Here is a 23,017-nt window from a genome sequence, read left to right as displayed (position 1 = left end):
AGGAAAAATTGTTCCAGTCAATAAATTGGTAAATACAGAGGATAAAAGTGTAGTAAAGAAACCAGTATGCTTTATTGCCATAAGACAGGGTCTCTCAAAGCCATTTGCTGAATGGTAAGCCAAATGGTAATAAGAAGAATGTTTAAGGAGTCTTATAGAGGAGTCTCAAGACACCAAAGGAAAGGGAATGTTTATTTTTTCTATGTAGGCACCCAAACTTTTTGTTTAGTGTTACTCAAGTGCATGTGCACAAAGCTTAATATTGAGGAGGTCAATGATCAGTGGAATTTCAGTAAGATCTTCGAGTCAGAGTACAGGAGCTCATTTGGCCCATTGGAACGGTGTCTGCTTTATGAAAGTGCCATTAAATTAATCCAACTCCACGTTTTGTTCCTTAGAGCTCTGCAATTATTTTCCTTTAAGTATTTGTCCAATTTCCCTTTTGTAAATTACTGTTTAATTTTACTTCCACCATTGTTTCAGGCAGTGCATCCCAGATCATAACTCTGCATTAAAAAAGTCTCCTCCCTCAGCCAATTATCTTCCAAATGTTATTGCAAAATGCCAGTGGCAGCCATTTCTCCTTATTTACTCTTGCAAAACCCTTGAAGGCGGAACCAGGAATTTTAATTAAATTACACCTTCTTAGCTAGATGATCTAGTGCAGCTAATACAAGGAATAACATCATCTGTATGCAGTCTTGTGGTAACACAGGCTGTGAAGTCAAGTGACCCTCTTGGAACACAAGTGGGCAGATCAAATAGTTCCCCCCCAGTTGCTCACGCCAGAGTCTAGGACTGGCAAGTCCAGGACAATCCATCAGGGCCAAATGTCAATTGTGGCAAAGTTAAACACCTACTCCCTCTAGTACCTGGTTCAGGTTGACCAATTTGATTTGGACTTCCCCAATCTTGGCCTGAAATGACCATTTCTCAACATTACGGGAGATCAAAAGAGTAAGTATAAAGGAGTCATTTTTAGGTTGGCAACCTGTAATTGCCGAGTCATAGACAGGAGTTACAGAAACGTGGTCACACCCAAGGTGCAGACAGATAGATGGGTGACTGCCAGAAAGGACAGGCAATCAGTGTTGGAATCCCCTGTGGCTGTACGGCTGGCCTTGTTGTTCAGCAGGGAGGGGGGGTCAAAGTACAGAAGAGCAATTGTCATTGGGGACTCCATAGTCCGGGGCGCTTCCATGGTTGTGAAAGAGACTCCAGGATGACATGGTTGTGAAAGAGACTCCAGGATAGCATGGTGCCTCAGTAGTGCCAGGGTCTGGGGTGTCACTAAATGGCTGCAGGGCATCCTGAAGGGAGAGGGTGATAAGGCAGAGGTTATGGTACATGTTGGTACGAATGACAGATAGAAAGAGGGATGAGGTCTTGCACCAAGAATTCAGGGAATTAGGCAATAGACCAAGGAGCAGGACACCTCGGGTTGTAATCTTTGAATTACTCCCAGTGCCATGAGCTACTGAATACAGAAATAGGAGAACAGCACAGATGAATGCATGGCTTAAGAGTTGGCACAGGAGGGTGGGTTTTAGATTCCTGGACCACTGGGATCATTTTTTGGGAAGGTGGGACCTGTACAAGCAGGATAGTCTACATCCGAACCAGAGCAGGACTAATATCCCTGCTGGTGGGTTTGCTAGTGCTGTTCGGAAGAGTTTAAACTATTTTGGCAGGGGGGAGGGGACCCAGACTGTTAGCAGAATAGGGACACAGCATAACAGAAAAGCAAAGCAATCAGGTCAAAGAGAATACAGTGATAGTAAGTTTCAAGGGAGTAAGACAAGGCTGGAGGACCTCCACTTTAATGCCAGGAGTATTAAAGGTAAAACGGATGAGTTAAGGGTGAGGATTGGCAAGTGTAACTATGATATAATAGCCATCAGAGACATGGTTGAGTGAGGGACAGGATTGGCATCTCAACACCCCAGGATATAGAATCTTCAGGCAAGATAGGAGGTGGTAAAAGAGGAGGAGGCATTGCATTATTAATTAAGGAGGCAGTTAGAAGATATAATATCTTCGTGGGGGCATCAAGTGAAGCTTTGTGGGTAGAGCTTAGGAATAAAATAAAGGGACAGCTATGTTGCTAGGTGTGTATTATAGACTCCCAGATAGCAGCAGGAAATGGAAGAGCAAATGGTGCAATTTGCAGAGGAGTGTAAAATTAAGAAGAGGGTAATTATATTAGGCGATTTCAACTTTCCCAATATTAATTGGAATAGCCATCATGTTAAGGGCTTAGATGGAGTAGAGTTCTTAAAATGTATACAGGAAAACTTTAGGTCAATATGTAGAGAATCCAACAAGGGAAGGAGCTGTGCTGGATCTAATTCTGGGGAATGAAGCTCGACAGGTGGTTGATGTGTTGGTGGGGGAGCATTTGGGTGATAGTGACCACAACATGGTTCAATTCAAATTTGTTATGGACAAGTAACAAATAACGGCACGGTAGCACTGCTGCTTCACAGCGCCCCGGGTTCGATTCCCAGCTTGGGTCACTGTCTGTGTGGAGTTTGCACGTTCTGTGTCTGCATGGGTTTCCTCCCACATTCTGAAAGACGTGCTGGTTAGGTGAATTGACCCGAACAGGCACTGGACTGTGGCAACTAGGGGAATTTCACAGTAACTTCATTGCAGTGTTAATGTAAGCCTTACTTGTGACTAATAAATAAACTTTAACTTTAACAAAGAAATTGACAAGTTGCAGAAAAAGGTTTTGGATTGGGGGAAAGAGTAGATTTTAACAAAATTAGACAGGATCTGGCCAAGGTAGATGATGGGGGGCGGGAGTTCAAAGATGAAATGGGGAGGGTACAGGCCCAACCTGTTCCCTCTAGGGAGATAGGAAGGTGTAACAAACCCAGAGAACCATGGATGACCACAGACATTCAGGATACAATAAAGGAAAAGAGAGGCTTTTAACAAGTATAAGCAGAGTAAGTCTGCAGAGGCATTATTCGAGTACAGAAAGTGCAGGATGGAACTTGAGAAAATCAGGAGAGCAAAGAGGGGATATGAGAAGTCTCCAGATGGTAAAAGTAGGGAAAATTCTAAGATATTCTATAAGTACATCAATGGGAAGAGGATAACCAGGGAATTAGGGACCAAGGGGGAAACAGTGGGGGGAGGCAGAGGACATTGGTAGGGTGTTAAATGAATATTTCACATCTGTTTTCATCCATGAGAATGAGGTGGTAGTTATGGAACTTGGGGCGAGAGACTGAGGCTCTGGGGAATATCATAAGGAGTGACAAGATGTTGGCGGGCTTGAAAGTGGACAACTCTCCAGGTCCAGATGAATTGTATCCCAGGCTGTTGTGGGAGGCAAGGGAGGAAATTGCAGGGGCTCTGACCCAAACTTTTAATTCCTCCCTGGCCAGAGGGGAGGTCACAGTAAGAGTTTTAACAACACCAGGTTAAAGTCCAACAGGTTTATTTGGTAGCAAATACCATTAGTTTTCGGAGCGCTGCTCCTTCGTCAGATGGAGTGGAAATCTGCTCTCAAACAGGGCATTGAGACACAAAATCAAGTTACAGAATACTGATTAGAATGCGAATCCCTACAGCCAACCAGATCTTAAAGATACAGACAATGTGGGTGGGGGGGGGAACATTAATTTTCCCAGGTCGGTGGTATGGTGGCGAAGCTTTTTCCCAGGTCAGTGGTGACGTTCACGAGGGGTCATAGGTTTGAGGGGGGGGGGGGGGGTTTAAACACGGATATCAGAAGAATGTATTTTACACAGAGGGTGGTGGGGGCCTGGAATGCACTGCTGGGCAAGGTGGTGGAGGCGGACACACTGGGAACGTTTAAGACTTATCTAGATAGCCACATGAACGGAGCAGGAATGGAGGGATACAAAAGAATGGGCTAGTTTGGACCAGGGAATGGCGCGGGCTTGGAGGGCCGAAGGGCCTGTTCCTGTGCTGTATTGTTCTTGTTCTTAAAAGATTGTAGAGACACCGTCTGTGGTTGGGAAACTACTCAGCAACAATATATTCCAGTGATAAAGAAGGGTTGTAAGAAAAGGGATAACCAGCCGTGGATAACGAAGGAAATTAAGGAGAGTATTAAATTAAAGACCGATGCGTACAGAGTGGCCAAAAATAGTGGAGAATCGGAAGATTGGGAAAACTTTAAGAAACAACAAAGAACAACTAAGAAAGCGATAAAGAAAGGAAAGATAGGTTATGAAGCTAGGCTAGCTCTAAATATAAAAAAATGATAGTAAAAGCTTTTACAAATATATAAAAAGGAATAGAGTGGCAAGAGTGAATGTTGGACCCTTGGAGGACGAGAGGGGGGATTTAATAGTGGGAAATGAGGAAATGGCTGAAACTTTAAATAGGTTTTTTTGTGTGGGTCTTCACAGTGGAAGACACAAATAGTTTACCGAATATTAATGATAGAGGATTGGTAGGAGGAGGGGTACTCAATACAATTAACGTTACCAGGGAGGCAGTGCTTGGTAGACCAACAGGACTGAAGGTGGACAAGTCCCCGGGCCCGGATGGAATGCATCCCAGGGTACTGAAAGAAATGTCAGAGGTAATAGCGGATGCATTAGTGGTTATTTATCAAAACTCATTGGATTCTGGGGTAGTGCTGGCAGATTGGAAAACAGCTAATGTTACGCCACTGTTTAAAAAAGGAAGTAGACAAAAGGCAAGTAACTACAGGCCGGTTAGCTTAACGTCTGTAGTTGGGAAAATGCTGGAATCAATCATTAAAGAAGAAATAGCAGGCCATCTGGATAAGAATGGTTCGATTAAGCAGACGCAGCATGGATTCATGAGGGGAAAGTTGTGCTTGACGAACTGGTTGGATTTTTATGAAGATGTGACTAGTGCGGTTGACGAAGGGGAATCGGTGGATGCGGTGTTTTTGGATTTCCAAAAGGCCTTTGATAAGGTGCCTCACAAAAGGTTGCTGAAGATTGGGTCACATGGAGTTGGGGGTAGGGTGTTACGTGGATTGGCTATCCGACAGGAAGCAGAGAGTCGAAATAAATGGGTGCTTTTCTGGTTGGCAGATGGCAACTAGTGGCGTGCCGCAGGGATTGGTACTGGGGCCTCAACTATTTACCATTTATATAGACGATCTGGAGGAGGGGACTGAGTGTAGCGTAACAAAGTTTGCAGACGACACAAAGATAAGTGGAAAAGTGAATCGTGTGGAGGGCGTAGAAGGTCTGCAGAGATTTGGACAGGCTGAGTGAGTGGGCAAGGATCTGGCAGATGGAGTGTAACGTTAACAAATGCGAGGTTATTCACTTTGGAAGAAATAATAGCAAATTGGATTATCTAAATGGAAAGAAATTACAACATGCTGCTGTGCAGAGGGACCTGGGGGTCCTTGTGCATGAGACGCAAAAACCCAGTCTGCAGGTGCAACAGGTGATCAAGGCAAATGGGATGTTGGCCTATATCACAAGGGGGATAGAGTATAAAAGCAGAGATGTCTTGCTGCATCTGTACAGGGCATTTGTGAGGCCGCAGCTGGAATACTGTGTGCAGTATTGGTCCCCTTATTTGCGGAAGGATATATTGGCCTTGGAGGGAGTGCAGAGAAGGTTCACCAGGATGATACCAGAGATGAGGGGTGTTGATTATGAGGAGAGACTGAGCAGATTGGGTTTGTATTCGTTGGAATTTAGAAGGCTGAGGAGGGATCTTATAGAGACCTATGAGATAATGAAGGGGCTGGATAGGGTAGAGGTGGAGAGATTCTTTCCACTTAAGAAGGAAACTAGAACTAGAGGGCACAGCCTCAAAATAAAGGGGGGTCAGTTTAGGACAGAGTTGAGGAGGAACTTCTTCGCTGAGGGTGGTGAATCTCTGGAATTCTCTGCCCACTGAAGTGGTGGAGGCTACCTCGTTGAATAAGTTTAAATCACGGATAGATGGATTCCTGATCGGTAAGGGAATTAGGGGTTATAGGGATCAGGCGGGTAAGTGGAACTGATCCACTTCAGATCAGCCATGATCTTATTCAATGGCGGGGCAGGCTCAAGGGGCTAGATGGCCTACTCCTGCTCCTATTTCTTATGTTCCTACTGGAGAAGAATCTGAAGGAGAGAATCTATCTCCATTTGGAGAGGCAAGGTTTGATCAGGGTTATTCAATATGGTTTTGTCAGAGGGAGGTCATACCTAACAAATCTGATTGAATATTTTGAGCATGTAATCAAGTGTGTGGATGAGGGTAGTGCAGTTGATGTAGTTTACATGGATTTCAGCCTTTGACACAGTCCCACATGGGAGACTTAAGGAGCTAAATGCACATGGGATACAGGGTGATTTGATAAGGTGGATTCATAATTGGCTTAACGGTAGGAGACAGAGGGTGGTGACAATTGGCTGCTTTAGTGACTGGAGGCCAGTGACCAGTGGCGTATCACAGGGATCCATGCTGGGCCCCCTATTGTTTGTTATTTATGTAAGTGACATGGATAACAATGTGGGGGGTAGGATCAGTAAGTTTGCCAATGACACAAAGATTGGCTGGGTGGTTAACAGGGAGGTTGAGTGTCTTGGGTTACAGGAAGACAGACAAGATGGTCAAATGGGCAGATGGAATTTAACCCTGAAAATTGTGAGGTGAAGCACTTTGGAAGGAGTAATTTGACAAGGAATAATATGAAAGTTCCGAAGAACAAAGGGACCTTGGCGTGATTGTCCATAGATCTTTAAAGGCAGGTTAATAGCGTGGTGAAAAAGGCATATGGCACACTCGCCTTTATCAATCGGGGTGTAGATTACAAAAGCAGAGAGGTCATGATGGAGTTGTATAGAACTTTGGTGAGGCCACAGCTGGAGTACTGTGTGCAGTTCTGGTTGCCACATCATAGGAAGGACATGAATGCACTGGAGGGGGTGCAGAGGAGATTCACCAGGATGTTGCCTGGGATGGAACATTTAAGTTATAAAAGAGAGGCTGGATAGGCTTGGGTTGTTGTCTCTGGAACAGAAAGACTGAGGGGCAACCTGATTGAGGTGTTCAAGATTATGAGGGGCATGGACAGAGCGGATAGGGGGCAGCTGTTCCCCTTAGTTGAAGGGTCAGTTATGAGGGGACACAAGTTAAAAGTGAGGGGTGGGAGGTGGATTTGAGAAAAAAACTTTACCAGAGGGTGGTGATGGTCTGGAATGTGCTGCCTGGGAGGGTGGTGGAGGTGGGATGTCTCACATCCTTTAAAAAAGTACCTGGATGAGTACTTGGGATGCCATAACATTCAAGGCCATGGGCCCAAGTGCTGGCAAGTGGGATTAGGTGGGCAGGTCAGGGCATTTCATGCATTGGTGCAGACTCGATGGGCCAAAGGGCCTCTTCTGCACTGTAGGATTTTGATAGTGAAGTGCCACAGGGATCAAGGCTGGGGCCTCAACTATTTATGATCTATGTTAGATGAAGGGACAAATTGTATTATAGCCAAATTTGCTGATGAACAAAGACATGTAGGAAAGAAAGTTCTGAGGATGATAAAAAGGGTGCGATCTCACAAAACAAATTCTAAGCGCTGAAGTGCAAGAAAATGGCACTTTTTTTCCCCCCGATGAGCTGCGAATCGAAATCTTACAGCACTCAGCACAAAAAAAAAGCTTTGGTGCAGGGTTCGCGCCTCAATCCTACGAGACTTGTTTTGCTGGCGAAAATCAGCTTCACCCCCAGGCTCACTTACCGTCCTGCACTGGCAGGAAAAGTAGAAAAACAGAATATTTAATTAGAGGAAGGAAGAATGCCACAAGAGAGGGATTGGAGCATCTCAGACATGCGTCACAGAAAGTTAGCATGCACACACAGCATGTAACTACCAAAGCAATTGAAATGTGGCCTTTATTCCAAGAGAGATGTAGTATAAAAGTGGAAAGTCTTGCTACACAAGTTAAGGGCATTGAGATTGCAACTATAGCATTATGCATGTTTTGCACTCCTTCCTCAAGGGATATACTTGCAATGAAAGCAATTCAGAGAAGGCTCATTAGGCCAATTTCTGGGACAAAGGAGTTGTCCTCTTTTTAGGTCAAACCAAACCAAGTAAACAAACTCAGATTAAATCAGGACAAAGTAAAAGGGGCAGCTCCCCAAAAAGGAGGGGAAACAGCCCGAACAGAAATCAAAGTACAAAGGAAACTTAAAAACATCAAATTAAAACGTGATTATTAGGGTCAATAATGCACCCCAACCCCTGCGGTAATCACAACAAAAGTTCACAGAACGAGAGACGATCTTGCAAAAACAGACAAGGTTCCAAGGGTGATTGCCAGGGTAGATGCTAAAGGATGCTTTTTTTGGGTGGGCAAGTCTAGAACTGGAAGGCAGAGTTTAAAAATAAGGAGTTTTCCCATTTAAGCCAGGAGAAATTTCTTCTTTCAGTGGGCTGTTAATCTTTGGATCTTCCCCAGAGAAGAGTGGAAGCTGGGTCATTTAATATATTCAAGACTAACTTAAGCAGATTTTGATCAACAAAGTACTTGAGGGATAGGCAAGGAAGTGGATTAGGCCACAATCAGATCAGCCATGATCTTATTGCTTGGTGGAGCTTGCTGGATGGGCCGAATGCCTTACTCTTATTCGACGTAGGATCTGATCGTTAAAGATGTTTTCCCATTGCTATCTTCTTGAGATTCCCACGTTCTCAAACTCACCTCAGTTCAAACCCCACTCGTGTATAAATCTCTCCCGAGCTAAAAGCCTGAGAATTATGTCCCTAGTCCTATAACTCTGGGGCCCTAAACATTCTCTCCAGTTTTCTATTCTGGACTTGGCTACTTCCCTCCCTCTTTATTAAAATTCTGTTCAAACCCCGCTGGTTTGCAGCGTGCGCTAGATCTTGTCATAAAAAGGGCAGCAAGAGTAGGTGAAACACTGAGGAGTTTCCTTTCAGACGTCGACAAGAAACGGGGTTTTTTATTCCCCATTCCGAGAAAGCTTATCCGTTAACTCCGGCTTCCCCAGGCTTACCTCCCCCGCTCCTGTAACACAGATAGGGAAACCTCCAGACGTTCCCCAGCCCCACCGCATTGCCGACACAGGCCAGCGTGAACTCCAGCTGGCGGCTCCAGGTCCCTCTGCCCCGCCGGGGGGTGGAGGGCGGCCAGCGGAGCTCCTGCGGCCGCGGCTCCTCTCCCTTGTCCGGTTCCAGCCTCATTCTCTCCGCCGCCGCCGTCACCCCTTCCTCGGTTTTCTGGGCTCCGTGACCCATTGTGTGTCTTCACTCTGTCACTGAGTTCAGCAGCAGCAGCCTTTCGGATCGGAGAGTGTGGCACACGGTAACCCTCACAGCGTTCTCACTGGCTTTTATACACCAATTTCCTCTCTCAGCTCCTCCTCCCTCAGCTCCATCATACTTAACAATTCATCAGTGCCTCATACCCAGCCCACTCACTTGTGCAGTTAGGGAGGGGCTGGCTGAATTATATGGGCCTCTGTTTTGCTTCCCCTATCTGCTCAAATAATCAGATATCCAGGCAATCATAGATCATACAATCCTACAGTGCAGGATGAGGCCATTTGGCCCATCAGGTCTGCACCGACCACAATCCCACCCAGGCCTTATCCCCATACATTTACCCTAGCTAGTCCCCCCCCCCCCCCCCCGCCGGTACTAAGGGACAATTTAGCATAGTCAATTCACCTAACCCGCACATCTTTGGACAATCTTGAACTTAATATGAAACCTGCCTCACCGTGAACTCCTCTGTAGTGTAAATTATTGTAAGAAGTCTCACAACACCAGGTTAAAGTCCAACAGGTAAGAACTTACCCCAGTCCAACGCCGGCATCTCCACACCTGTTGGACTTTAACCTGGTGTTGTGAGACTTCTTGCTGTGCTTACCCCAGTCCAACGCCGGCATCTCCACATCATGTAAATGATTGTCATCAATGAGTTAACAGGCGGCAATTCTTAAATCAAAATGTTATTCCCAGTGTTGATCATGCATTCCTGCGCCCAGTGGGTACCCCTGGCACTGAGGGCTTTCTGCAAACCGATGCACAGCCCTTTCCACAAACATAGCTGCCCACCAGAGACAGTAATCAGGCTGAATGCCATGCTGTTAACGCTTGTGTAAAAACATTCTTACTGAAATACACCAATCAAATATTAGGAAGACTGAAGCCATTATTTTTAGCCCTCACTCCCAAAATCTTTTCCCTAGCTGCCAACTCCATCCCTCTTACTGGTAACAGTCTGATACTGAATCAGTCTGTTTGCAATCTGGTGTCATATCTGACCCCAAGGTTACCTCATATTTCCACCATCACCAAGACTGACTAATTCTCCCTCTAGAACCTTAACTAGCTTTGTCCCAGTCTTAGCCTATCTGCTGCTGAAACTGTCATTCATGCCTTTGCCCTGGACGCAACGTTTTCAATTCACTCCTGGCTGGCCTCCCACATTCTTATCTTCTATATTCTTGAGATCAGCCAAACCTCTGTCGTGCATATCTTAACTCGCAGCAAGCCCCATTCAGCCACCACGCCTGTGCTTAATGACTTACATTGGCTCCTGGTCAAACAACATCCGGCCTCATCCCTGGGTCTAGCATTTTCAGTATCAATTTTAGTCACTCAAACATTGGTGCCCCTCCCCTCCAACTACCTAGGCCCCAAGCATCGGCATTTCCTCTCTAACCTCTCCACCTTTAACACATTTCTTAAAACCTATTTCTTAGGAATATATCCACACATGGCTTGGTATTGTTTTAAGTACATTGGGATATTTAATTATGTTTACAGTGCTTCAACATATATATAAATTGTTCTTGTTGGATGTGCCCTAGCCCAATGTTCATTACATTTGCGTTATACCATGCAAAGTAATTAAAAACACAATCCCTGATACCTGTCCAATTTTGACTCAAAAAGGCCAGATTCTTGAACGGACTATGTCAGCCTTGGCTTTACAGTAGGTTCTTGCCTCAAGTCAGAACACGATGGTTGCAAGCCTCAGTCCAGACACTTAATGCTTTATTTAGGCCAGCACAATAGTCTAAAACTGAGTGCTGTGGGATGTGTCTTCTTTCAAATGAGATATTTAAGTCCATCTCTCAGATGGATTAAAAGATCCATGACACTATTTGAAAAAAGGAATGTCTGACCAACATCAGCTGACATCTAAAACAGACGGGCCGGGATTCTCCCAAAAAAATTCTAAGTCCCCAATTTGTGGGAAAACGGGAGTAAATCCCGCTGGTTTTTTAAAGCATGATTTCCAGAATGAATCTCCGACACACTGTGCAGGCCCCAGCGTGGTTCACTCTGGAAATCTGTGGCCGGGCCGATTACCACCCGAGAGGCCGGCAGCAGAGCGCTGAGTGGGCCACTGTGCATGCGCCGATCTATCAGCGCGGAGATCAGCGCATGTGCAGTGGCCCCACATTGCCAGCCTCCAGATCGCTGGCCAGCTCTGCAACACTGGCCTTCTGGACCTCCCCGGGCATGCCCATATGTCCCCCGGCAACCCTGAACCCCCCCCACCCCCACAACTGGATGGCCAGCCCCGATCACCTCCTCCCTCCTTCTGCCTGCAATCTCAGTGCCGAGTGGCAACGGTGCTGAACTGGACCTGGAAATCATCGACAGTGAACCTTGGAGAAAAGGTACATCCATCCAAAACTGTAGTATCTGACATATCTACTTTTCTCTAACAAGCTGTTACAAAAGTTGGCATTATACAAGCTAAACAGTGGCGCAGGATATAAAAAGATATAAAACAGATCTGCGTCTGTTGTTATACAAGTGGCCAGACACAAACAACAGAAAAGACAGCCTGTCTAACTTGCTTAAAAATGCTGTTGCTTTCAGGCTAAAATGCTACCTTGGGGATCATGCTCAGAAATGTATCAGGGAGAACTGCACAAGTACCACTTGGAAAAATTCCTTGGCTTTTTATGCCAGCATTTGATTTTAGGCACATGGGCCAAGCTGGTGACCCTGCATTCAAGCAGGGTTAAATAAATAAAGGGATACTCCAGCTATTGTGTTTATTTGCATGCATCAGTCCATTTCTGGGACAGCATACAGAAAGCCCACAAGCTCACTCTCACTTTGGAAAAGGAGGGAGGCAGGACAAGTAATGTTGCTGAGATAATGTCTTATCTTGGGATAGCTTGATCTTGGTTTCGGACAAAGCTCGGCACAACATCAAGGGCCAAAGGGCCTGTACTGTTCTATCTTGACAATTTGGCTCAATTATGACCAGTGATCCATCATGTGCTGATCCCAATTCCAAAGGTACATGCAGTGCCAGTATCTGAACTGGTGGCTGTGTCAGATCTTTTTCTAAGTGAACCTGGTTTTCAAACCCTGTTTACAGCAAGCCAGAAACAAAGAAGCCAATGGCATGGGACATTGTTGGCAATAATGCTTCCCTTTACTCAGGCTAATGCCTCCAAATAGGTTCAGGGCCCAAAAATAGCAATTAAAATACATTTAAGGCTAGCAGAGTATTTTAACTTTCTCAGGCTTAGCTTCAAATTTTCTTATCAAGATTGTACTCAATGTTGTATTCTCAAGTTTCATTTTCCCCTCCCATTTTCATTCTTTTCTCTATTGCTTTCCTTCCATTTATTTCTGTCTAAGCCTGTACATTCCACCGCCACTCAATTCTTCTTGCTCAACACACACTCACATATTCCTTCCATTCATTAGATTTTCCATGGAAAACAAGGCTTCCCCCTTCTAGATCCGAACATAACATTTCTTGGAATAAATCCCCATGTCAAAATTTGATAAGACACATGACTCCCACTGGTTACCTAACTCTTGTGATAAAACAAAGCTGTTCATTGCATTTATGCAATTGAAATTTGTTCCCAGAGGAACTGCTAATGAACTGATACGGAGCAATATCTATGGCTGTCAGTTGTGTGAACATGACTCAGCAAATCTGGTCTCCAGGTAACACAACAAAGTTCAAAAATGAAACAAAGGCAAAAATCTACCATTTATGAACAATCAGAACACTTTACAATTTTATTCTGACACTGTCGAACTATGTCCTCGTCTCATCCCATGAGTTAGGCTGCATAAATAATGTTTAAATTCAGTCTAATACTGAAATTGTATAGTGGCATTTATAAAGCTGTTTTCTATCTTTAGAAAATCATAGGACAATTGTGAATGATCTTTAGTTGGCCTCATGGTTTTGGCACTAGCCAAAATCTTGGAATAGGATCATTCAATCGTAGCACAGAAGGAGACCATGTGGCTGGCCCACCCTACCATTAAATGATTTATATTTTAGTTTTTAAATGTGCATGCCCCAAAGCAAATATTAAAATTTTTAAAACTTGGAATTACCCAGAATAAAAAGTTGTTCTACAAATATCACATGAGTTTTCCAGGAGCAATGAGATTCTTCAGCAATAGTTACCACTTAGTATGTTTTTAAAAATCCAGTTACACTTAATAGGATTCAATTTTCTTGGGACGTTTTAAACATTACAGCATAAGAGCTGAAGTTCTCACCAGTTCAGTGATTTCTAACCGATTTGCATTCTCCAGGGACTTCAATAAATGTAGAATCATTAAAAACAATTTACTTCTCATGTACAGATTCCAGAAGATACTGTCAATGTCAGAGGAACAGGAAACATTGACAATTTTGCCATCATTACCATTGCAATATCCAGTCCAATAATGTACTGCATTAAAAATAAATGCTGCAGCTCATTCCTGGCTTTTTTGGCATTTTTCATAATATACATTAAAATAATATGGGCAGGAGCAGGCCATTTGGTCCTTCAAACATGCTCTGTCATAAGATCTTCCACCTCAACTCCCCTTTCTATTCATAACCCTTAATACCCCAAAATCTAAGAATCTGTTTTAAATATAAATCATTTCATTACTGTTTCTATTGTCATTCTCTCCCTATTCACTGTTGAATCAGAGAATCGTTATAATACAGAAGACTATTTAGCCATCAAACCTACACCAGCTCTCTGCAAGAGCGATTTACCTTGTTCCATTCCTCAGCCCTTTCCCCCAACTCTGCATTTAAAAAAATTTTTTTCCAACAGTTATCCAATTCCTTTTTGAAATCCATAATTGAATCTGCTTTTAGGCAGTGCACTCTAGATCCTATTCACTCACTGCATTAAAAAGATTCTCATGTTGTCTTTGGATCTTGTCAATCATCTTAAATTGATAAACTCTGGTTCCAAACCAAAGGGAAGTTTCTTTCCATCTACCTTGCATCTACGGTATTCACAAAGGAGAGGGACATGTCGATTAATGATATCTTGGAGTGTGTAAACCCTTTAGAACAAGCATTAAGGGAGACAAATCCCCAGGGCCAGATGGCAGCTATCCCAGTTTACTGAGGGAGAGAAGAGATGAGATTGTTCTAACAGAAATCTTTGTTTCTTCATTGGCCACTGGCGAGGTCCCAGTGGATTGGAGGATAGCCAATGTTGTCCCGTTACTTAAGAAGAGTAGCAAGGATAAGCTGGGTAATTATAGACCAGTGAGCTTGACATCAGTGATAGTGAAATTGTTGAGAATATTCTTAGGAATAGGATCTATACACATTTGGAACTGAATGGTCTTGTTAGCGACAGACAGCATGGCTTTGCACATGAGCGGTCATGTTTCACTAATTTAATTGAGGTTTTTGAGGTGGTGACAAAAATGATTGACGAGGGAAGGGCTGTGGATGTTGTCTACATGGACTTTAGTAAAGCATTTGGCAAAGTCCCTCATATGGCAGGCTGGTGCAAAAGCTTAAATCTCATGGGATCAGGGGTGAACTAGCTAGATGGATTCAGAACGGGCTTGGTCATAGAAGAGAAAGGGTAGTGGTGGAAGGGTGTTTTTCTGAATGGAGGTCTGTAACAAGCGGTGTTCCACAGGGATCAGTGCTGGGATCTCTGCTGTTTGTAATATATATAAATGACTTGGAAGAAAACATAGCTGGTCTGATTAGCAAGTTTGTGGACGATACTAAGATTGGCGGATAGTGATGAAGATTGTCAGAGAATGTGGTATGTTAAAAGCTTCCATGAGCATGTGTGTGTTTAATAAGGTTTTGTATGGATGTTCTTTGTTATGTTGTTTGCTTTAATGTTTTCAACTAATTGTAATTTTACAATATTGGGTTTGACACAGAGTTTAAAATCAAATGGGAATTGGATTGGACTAAAGTGTAATTTGAAAGAAGATAAATTTTGAAATTCCTTAATCTGGAGTATAATCGACGGCCATGGTTGTTCTCAAGAGATATAGGATATACATATATGTAGGAAGTTACTTTGATTTTAAAATTTCAGTTTACTTTCCAAAAATTGTGTTCCAAGTACATAAATTGGAGTTTGAAATAACCAATTTGAACTTTGAATATTCCTAGGTTCAAATTGTGATAAGAAAGGATTTAGAGCTTGAAGGGAACCATGTGCCCTGTGTCTTTGAAGAAATCATGACATCATCACATTGGAATTTGTTTTATGTTTTAAATGGCAGAGATTTCACCATTTTCTGTTCCTAATTTGGCAGTGGGTTTCCTCCGGGTGCCCGGTTTCCTCCCACCGTCCAAAGATGTGCCGGTTAGATGCATTAGCCATGCTAAATTCTCCCTCAATGTACCCGAACAGGCGCTGGGATGTGGTGAGTAGGGGATTTTCATAGTAACTTCATTGCAGTGTTAATGTAAGCCTACTTGTGACACTGATAAATAAACTTTTTAAACTTAATTTTGAGCCGGTCATGCCCATTGCTGATATGTCCTCCACAATCATCCTCAACACCGGTGTCCCACAAGGCTGTGCCCTCAGCCCCTTATACATTTATGACTGTGCAGCCAAATTCCCCTCCAACTCAATTTTCAAGTTCGCTGATGACACCACCGTAGTGGGTCGGACCTCAAACAATGACAAGATGGAATGCAGGAAAGAGAGAATCTGATGAACTGGTACAACGACAATAATCTCTCCCTTAATGTCAACAAAAAGAAGAAGATAGTGATTAACTGGAGGACATGCCCCTGTCTACATCAATGTGGACGAGATTGTTTTGGCAGATAAGACAAAGGAGAATCCAAAGAGCTTCTACAAATATATAAAGACCAAAAGAGTAACTAGGGAGAGAGTAGGTCCTCTTAAGGATTAACAAGGTCATCTATGTGTGGATCCACAAGAGATGGGAGAGATCCTAAACGAATATTTCTCATCAGTATTTACTGTTGATAAAAGCATGAATGTTAGGGAACTTGGGGAAATAAATAGTGATGTCTTGAGGAATGTACATATTACAGAAAAGGAGATGCTGGAAGTCTTAAAGCGCATCAAGGTAGATAAATCCCCAGGACCTGATGAAGTGTATCCCAGGACATTGTGGGAGGCCAAGGAGGAAATTGCGGGTCCTCTAGCAGAGATATTTGAATCATCGATAGTCACAGGTGAGGTGCCTGAAGATTGGAGGGTGGCAAACATTGTGCCTTTGTTTAAAAAGGGCTACAGGGAAAAGCCTGGGAACTACAGGCCGGTGAGCCCTCACATCTGTGGTGGGTCAGTTGTTGGAAGGTATTTTGAGAGACAGGATCTACACGCATTTAGCGACACAAGGACTGATTAGGGACAGTCAGCATGGCTTTGCGAATGGAAAATCATGTCTCACAAATTTGATTGAGTTTTTTGAAGGGGTAGATGAGGGCAGTGCAGTTGATGTTGTCTACATGGACTTTAGCAAGGCCTTTGACAAGGTACCGCATGGTAGGTTGTCGCATAAGGTTACACCTCACGGGATCCAGGGTGAGGTAGCTAAATGGATACAAAATTGGCTTGATGACAGAAGGTGGTTGTAGCGGGTTGTTTTTCAAACTGGAGGCCTGTGACCAGTGGTGTGTCACAGTAAGAGTTTTAACAACACCAGGTTAAAGTCCAACAGGTTTATTTGGGAGCAAATGCCATTAGCTTTTAAAAGCTATTAAATTATTAAAGCTAATGGCATTTGCTACCAAATAAACCTGTTGGACTTTAACCTGGTGTTGTTAAAACACTTACTGTGTTTACCCCAGTCCAACGCTGGCATCTCCACTCCAGCGGTGTGTCTCAGGGATCAGTGCTGGGTCCACTGTTATTTGTCATTTATATGAATGATTTGGATGAGAATATAGGAGGCATGGTTAGGAAGTTTGCAGATGACACCAAGATTGGTGGCATAGTGGACAGTGAAGAAGGTTATCTCGGATTGCAATGTGATCTTGATCAATTGGGCCAGTGGGCTAACGAATGGCAGATGGAGTTTAATTAAGCCAATTGCGAGGTGATGCATTTTGGTAGATTGAACCAGGGCAGGACTTACTCAGTTAATGGTAGGGCGTTGGGGAGAGTTACAGAACAAAGAGATCTGGGAGTACATATTCATAGCTCCTTGAAAGTGGAGTCACAGGTGGACAGAGTGGTGAAGAATACATTCGGCATGCTTGGTTTCATTGGTCAGAACATTGAATACACGAGTTGGGACGTCTTGTTGAAGTTGTACAAGACATTGGTAAGGCCACACTTGGAATACTGTGTACAGTTCTGGTCACCCTATTATAGAAAGGATATTGTTAAACTAGAACGAGTGCAGAAGAGATTTACTAGGATGCTACAGGGACTGGATAGTTTGAGTTATAAGGAGAGGCTGGATAGACTAGGACTTTTTTCTCTGGAGCGTAGGAGGCTGAGGGGTGATCTTATAGAGGTCTATAAAATAATGAGGTGCATAGATCAGCTAGATGGTCAATATCTTTTCCCAAAGGTAGGGGAGTCTAAAACTAGAGGGCATAGGTTTAAGGTGAGAGGGGAGAGATACAAAAGAGTCTAGAAGGGCAATTTTTTCACAGAGGATTGTGAATGTCTGGAACAAGCTGTCAGAGGTAGTGGTAGAGGCGGGTACAATTTACAGTTACATGGGTAAGACAGGTATAGAGGGATATGGGCCAATTGGGACTAGCTTAGGGGTTTAAAAAAAAAGACCGGCATGGACAAGTTGGGCGGAAGCGCCTGTTTCCATGCTGTAAACCTCTATGACTCTAAGAAGTAGAAATGGTCGAGAGCTTCAAGTTTTTAGGTGTCCAGATCACCAACAACCTGTCCTGGTCCCCCCCCCCCTACCATGCCGACGCTATAGTTAAGAAAGCCCACCAATGCCTCTACTTTCTCAGAAGACGAAGGAAATTTGGTATGTCCACTGTGACTCTCACCAACTTTTACAGAAAGCATTCTTTCTGCTTGTATCACAGCTTGGTATGGGCTCCTGCTCTATCCAAGGCCACAAGAAACTACAAAGGGTCGTGAACAAAGCCCAGTCCATCACTCAAACCAGCCTCCCACCATTGACACCGTCTACACTTCCCGCTGCCTCGGAAAAGCAGCCAGCATAATCAAGGACCCCACGCATCCCGGACACATTCACTTCCATCGGGAGAAAGATACAAAAGTCTGAGGTCACGTACCAACCAACTCAAGAACAGCTTCTTCCCTGCTGCCATCAGACTTTTGAATGGACCTTTCCCTACACCCTAGCTATGACTGTAACACTACATTCTGCACTCTCTCCTTTCCTTCTCTATGAACGGTATGCTTTGTCTGTATAGTGCATCAGAGACAATATTTTTCCCTGTATACCAATACATGTGACAATATTAAATCAAATCAAACATTACCACGGATCTATGGTTAGAATAGTGTCTGGAACAAGCTGCCAGAGGTAGTAGTAGAGGCGGGTACAATTTTGTCTTTTAAAAAGCATTTAGATAGTTACATGGATACGATGGGTATAGAGGGATATGGGCCAAATGCGGGCAATTGGGATTAGCTCAGGGGTTTAAAAAAAATGGCGGCATGGACAAGTTGGGCCGAAGGGCCTGTTTCTATGCTGTAAACCTTTATGACTCTGACTCTAATACCAAGTCCCAAAAGGTTACTGATTCAATTATTCCTGGTTTCTGAAATATGGTTAAACATACTACCCCACACCAAGTTGCACCATCTTTCATGTGATGTTAAAGAACTCTCCCACCAATGTTGGCTTCCCACAGCTCTATATTACGCCAATAGATTTAATGCAATCTCTGATGGGGATCTGTCCACAATAAACTTCCAGCCACAACAGTACCTGCGCCCCTGCCCCCACCCAATCCATTTCATGACATGTTTGGCTGTTGTCTGGAAGCCTCTGGCTCCATGAAGGCAGATCCCTCTCCAGTGGAATGGGACAACTTCTCATCGAAGATATCATCAACCCATCCAATATTTCTGCCCAGGATCACTGCAGGCCAGACTCAAAAGGCCTGAAACTATCAGTGTTGGACACTGGGCAAAATAAACCCAAAAAGGTGCAACATGCAGGTCAAAGAAGTCGGCATTATAGAAGTAAACATAGAAACAGTTCTCACACTGAATGGTTACAAAAGTGGCCCATCATACATCAAGAGGTGGCCTCAAACTTTCTTGAAAAAAAAAACACAATTTGGCTAAAATGCTACAATGGCCATGTGCACAGAAGTTAACAGCAATTGCACAGGCACCTCTGTAAAGGTTTCCAAGACATTTCCACTAACATTTGAAATATCAACAGTGGCAAGGATTTGCTGACACAAGCACCTGGTTCAGATCAACCATTCTGATCCCGACTTTTCTACTGACCTGTGCTGACAATCTCAGGATTGTGGGAGATCGATGGCCACAATGAGAAAGACCCAAAATCAACCTTGTACTGGTTTATTTATTCCAGCATTCTCGAATAGTTAAACATGTTATCCCACAGCAAGTCCCATTCTTTCCTCACCACTATCTTCTTTTGACTCCATGTTTCCCTTAATACATCGATTCAAAACCCACTTGTGTATAAACCAACACAACAGGGCGGCACGGTGGCACAGTGGTTAGCACTGCTGCTTCACAGCTCCAGGGTCCCGGGTTCGATTCCCGGCTCGGGTCACTGTCTGTGAGGAGTTTGCACATTCTCCTCGTGTCTGCGTGGGTTTCCTCCGGGTGCTCCGGTTTCCTCCCACAGTCCAAAGATGTGCGGGTTAGGTTGATTGGCCAGGTTAAAAAAAAATTGCCCCTTAGATTCCTGGGATGTGTAGGTTAGAGGGATTAGCAGGTAAAATATGTGGGGGTAGGGCCTGGGTGGGATTGTGGTCGGTGCAGACTCGATGGGCCGAATGGCCTCCTTCTGCACTGTAGGGTTTCTATGATTTCTATGACTTAAGGACAGCTTATTCCCTGCTGTCATCAGACTTCGGAATGTCCTATTATATACTATGGGCAGCACGGTGGCACAGTGGTTAGCACTGCTGCCTCACAGCGCCAGGGACCCGGGTTCGATTCCTGGCTTGGGTGATTGTGTGGAGTCTGCACGTTCTCCCCGTGTCTGCGTGGGTTTCCTCCAGGTGCTCCGGTTTCCTCCCACAGCCCGAAAGACAGGCTGGTTAGGTGCATTGGCCATGCTAAATTCTCCTTCTGTGTACCTGAACAGGCGCCGGAGTGTGGCGACTTGGGAATTTTCACAGTAACTTCATTGCAATGTTAATGTAAGCCTACTTGTGACACTAATAAACTTTAATGTTAAGCTGATCCCTCTCTTCACCCTACCTGCAACTTAAACACTATGGGAGCGATTCTAAGTTTCAAATTTACATGGAAATTGGAGTCAATCACGCTGGGTTTTTTTTCAGTGGGAGTTGAGAGAAGGATCTCCCACACTCTGTGCACTGCTAAGTGCTTCAGCATGAATCATGTGGAAAAAAAAAACCAGTGGGCTGGGCCTATACCCGCCCGCAAGGCCGGTCAGCATAGTGCTGAGTGGGCCACAGTGCATGCACCGATCTGTCAGCATCAAGATTGGCACATGCACAGTGGCCCTTCGTCTGCAGGCTTGCCAACTGCACGCTACTGGGCCCACTAATGCCACTTAAAACAGATTCAGATGAAGGGCTGCGTATATAATACAGGCTCCTGTCTATTTCTGGCACAGAGCTGACGGTACCGGAAATCCAGCGCTGAGAGATCTGCTTGGGCTGGACGCGCAGCGCGGATCGCGCTAATCTGGCGCCACCTAAATCTCCCGGCCCGTTGTGCTAAAAATCAGTGCAGCGCGATGGGAGAATCACTCCCAATATTCTGCACCCTATTCCTCTCCTTCTCCTTTATGTACTCTATGAACGGTATGTTTAGCCTGTATAGGGCGCAAGAAACAATACTTTTCACTGTATCCCAGTACGTAACAATAATAAATTAAATTAAAACCTCTTCTGAGCTCTAAGCTAAAAGTCTGAGAATTATATCCCTAGTCCTATAACTCTGGGGCCCTATACATTCTCTCCAGCTTTCTGGGGGGGGGGGGGGGGGGGGGTGGCACGGTAGCACAGTGACAAGATCTAGCGCACTGCTGCTTCACAGCTCCAGGGTCCCAGGTTCGATTCCCGGCTCAGGTCACTGTCTGTGTGGAGTTTGCACATTCTCCTCGTGTCTGCATGGGTTTCCTCCAGGTGCTCTGGTTTCCTCCCACAGTCAAAAGATGTGCAGGTTAGGTTGATTGGCCAGGTTAAAATAATTGCCCCTTAGAGTCCTGAGATGCGTAGGTTAGAGGGATTAGTGGGTAAATTTGTGGGGGTAGGGCCTGGGTGGGATTGGGGTCGGTGCAGACTCGATGGGCCGAATGGCCTCCTGCTGCACTGTAGGGTTTCTATAGTTTATTCTGGACTTGGCTACTTCCCTCCCTCTTTATTAAAATTCTGTTCAAACCCCGCTGGTTTGCAGCGTGCGTTAGATCTTGTCATAAAAAGAGTAGGTGAAACACTGAGGAGTTTCCTTTCAGACGTCGACAAGAAACGGGGTTTTTTATTCCCCATTCCAAGAAAGCTTATCCGTTAACTCCGGCTTCCCCAGGCTTACCTCCCCCGCTCCTGTAACACAGATAGGGAAACCTCCAGACGTTCCCCAGCCCCACCGCATTGCCGACACAGGCCAGCGTGAACTCCAGCTGGCGGCTCCAGGTCCCTCTGCCCCGCCGGGGGGTGGAGGGCGGCCAGCGGAGCTCCTGCGGCCGCGGCTCCTCTCCCTTGTCCGGTTCCAGCCTCATTCTCTCCGCCGCCGTCACCCCTTCCTCGGTTTTCTGGGCTCCGTGACCCATTGTGTGTCTTCACTCTGTCACTGAGTTCAGCAGCAGCAGCCTTTCGGATCGGAGAGTGTGGCACACGGTAACCCTCACAGCGTTCTCACTGGCTTTTATACACCAATTTCCTCTCTCAGCTCCTCCTCCCTCAGTACCTTCAATGGTTCATTAATATTTCATGCTCAGCCTCTTGTAATTTTCCTCCCCCCCCCCCCCCCCATTCCGTGGTTTCGTTTTACTTAAACAGTCAGTTATCCAAGCCACTATGTGTTATTAAATTGCATCATGCAGTGCTGTGAATGCCAGTCAGGATGTGATTTGTTTAGTCCACCCGCCTCGTATTAAAAGGGGTCACAATTAAGAAGCTGTAAGTTGTAACTAAACTAAAGGAAACAAACTCAATCAAAATGTTGTTCCCTGTGTCAGCTCAGCTATACACTCAGTCCCTCCGGTTCCCACTGCCCACAGAAGGCTTTGTTCATCTCCATGGTAGCGTCCTAGGCCCAAACACCTTCGGCTGCTTCATCAATGACTTTCTCTTGATCATAAGGTCATCCATGGGGATGTTTGTTGATGACTGCACGATGTACAGCACCATTCACCACAGTCTCAAATACTATAACAGGCCATCTGTAAATGCAGCAAGACCTGGACAATATCCAGGCTTGGGCTCACAAGTGGCAAGTAGCATTCACACCGCCACACAAATGCCAGACAATGACCATCTCCAATAAGAGAGAATCTAACCACTGTCCCTCGATGTTCAACGACATTACCATTGTTGAACACCCTGCCTTCAATACCCTTGACCAGTTGACCAGAAACTAACCATTTCTAGCCACATAAATACTGTGACTACAAAACGTCAGAGGCTAGGGATCCTGAGGCAGC

At 44.7% G+C, this 23,017-nt stretch overlaps 1 protein-coding gene across 2 annotated transcripts in view; it reads right to left on the bottom strand.

Annotated features, from left to right (window-relative positions):
• Window positions 1–22,225, bottom strand: part of LOC144502907 (sodium- and chloride-dependent GABA transporter 1) — a 105,976-nt gene extending 83,751 nt beyond the window's left edge. Inside the window, exon 1 of one of the 2 annotated variants that reach the window (XM_078227320.1) lies at window positions 21,907–22,225. In XM_078227320.1, coding sequence (XP_078083446.1) covers window positions 21,907–22,144 — 238 coding nt within the window. In that variant the 5' untranslated portion in view covers window positions 22,145–22,225. Of the gene's footprint in view, window positions 1–8,982; window positions 9,325–21,906 lie in introns of those variants that run through there. The other variant, XM_078227319.1, reaches the window with a different exon arrangement.
• Between the last annotated feature and the right edge of the window lie 792 nt (window positions 22,226–23,017).

The sequence above is a fragment of the Mustelus asterias genome, chromosome 13 (assembly GCF_964213995.1).
Source record: "Mustelus asterias chromosome 13, sMusAst1.hap1.1, whole genome shotgun sequence".
In the NCBI taxonomy this organism is placed as follows: Eukaryota; Metazoa; Chordata; class Chondrichthyes; order Carcharhiniformes; family Triakidae; genus Mustelus; species Mustelus asterias.
Note: the sequence above shows the minus strand (reverse complement) of the source record. Positions and strands in the feature narration are given on the sequence as shown.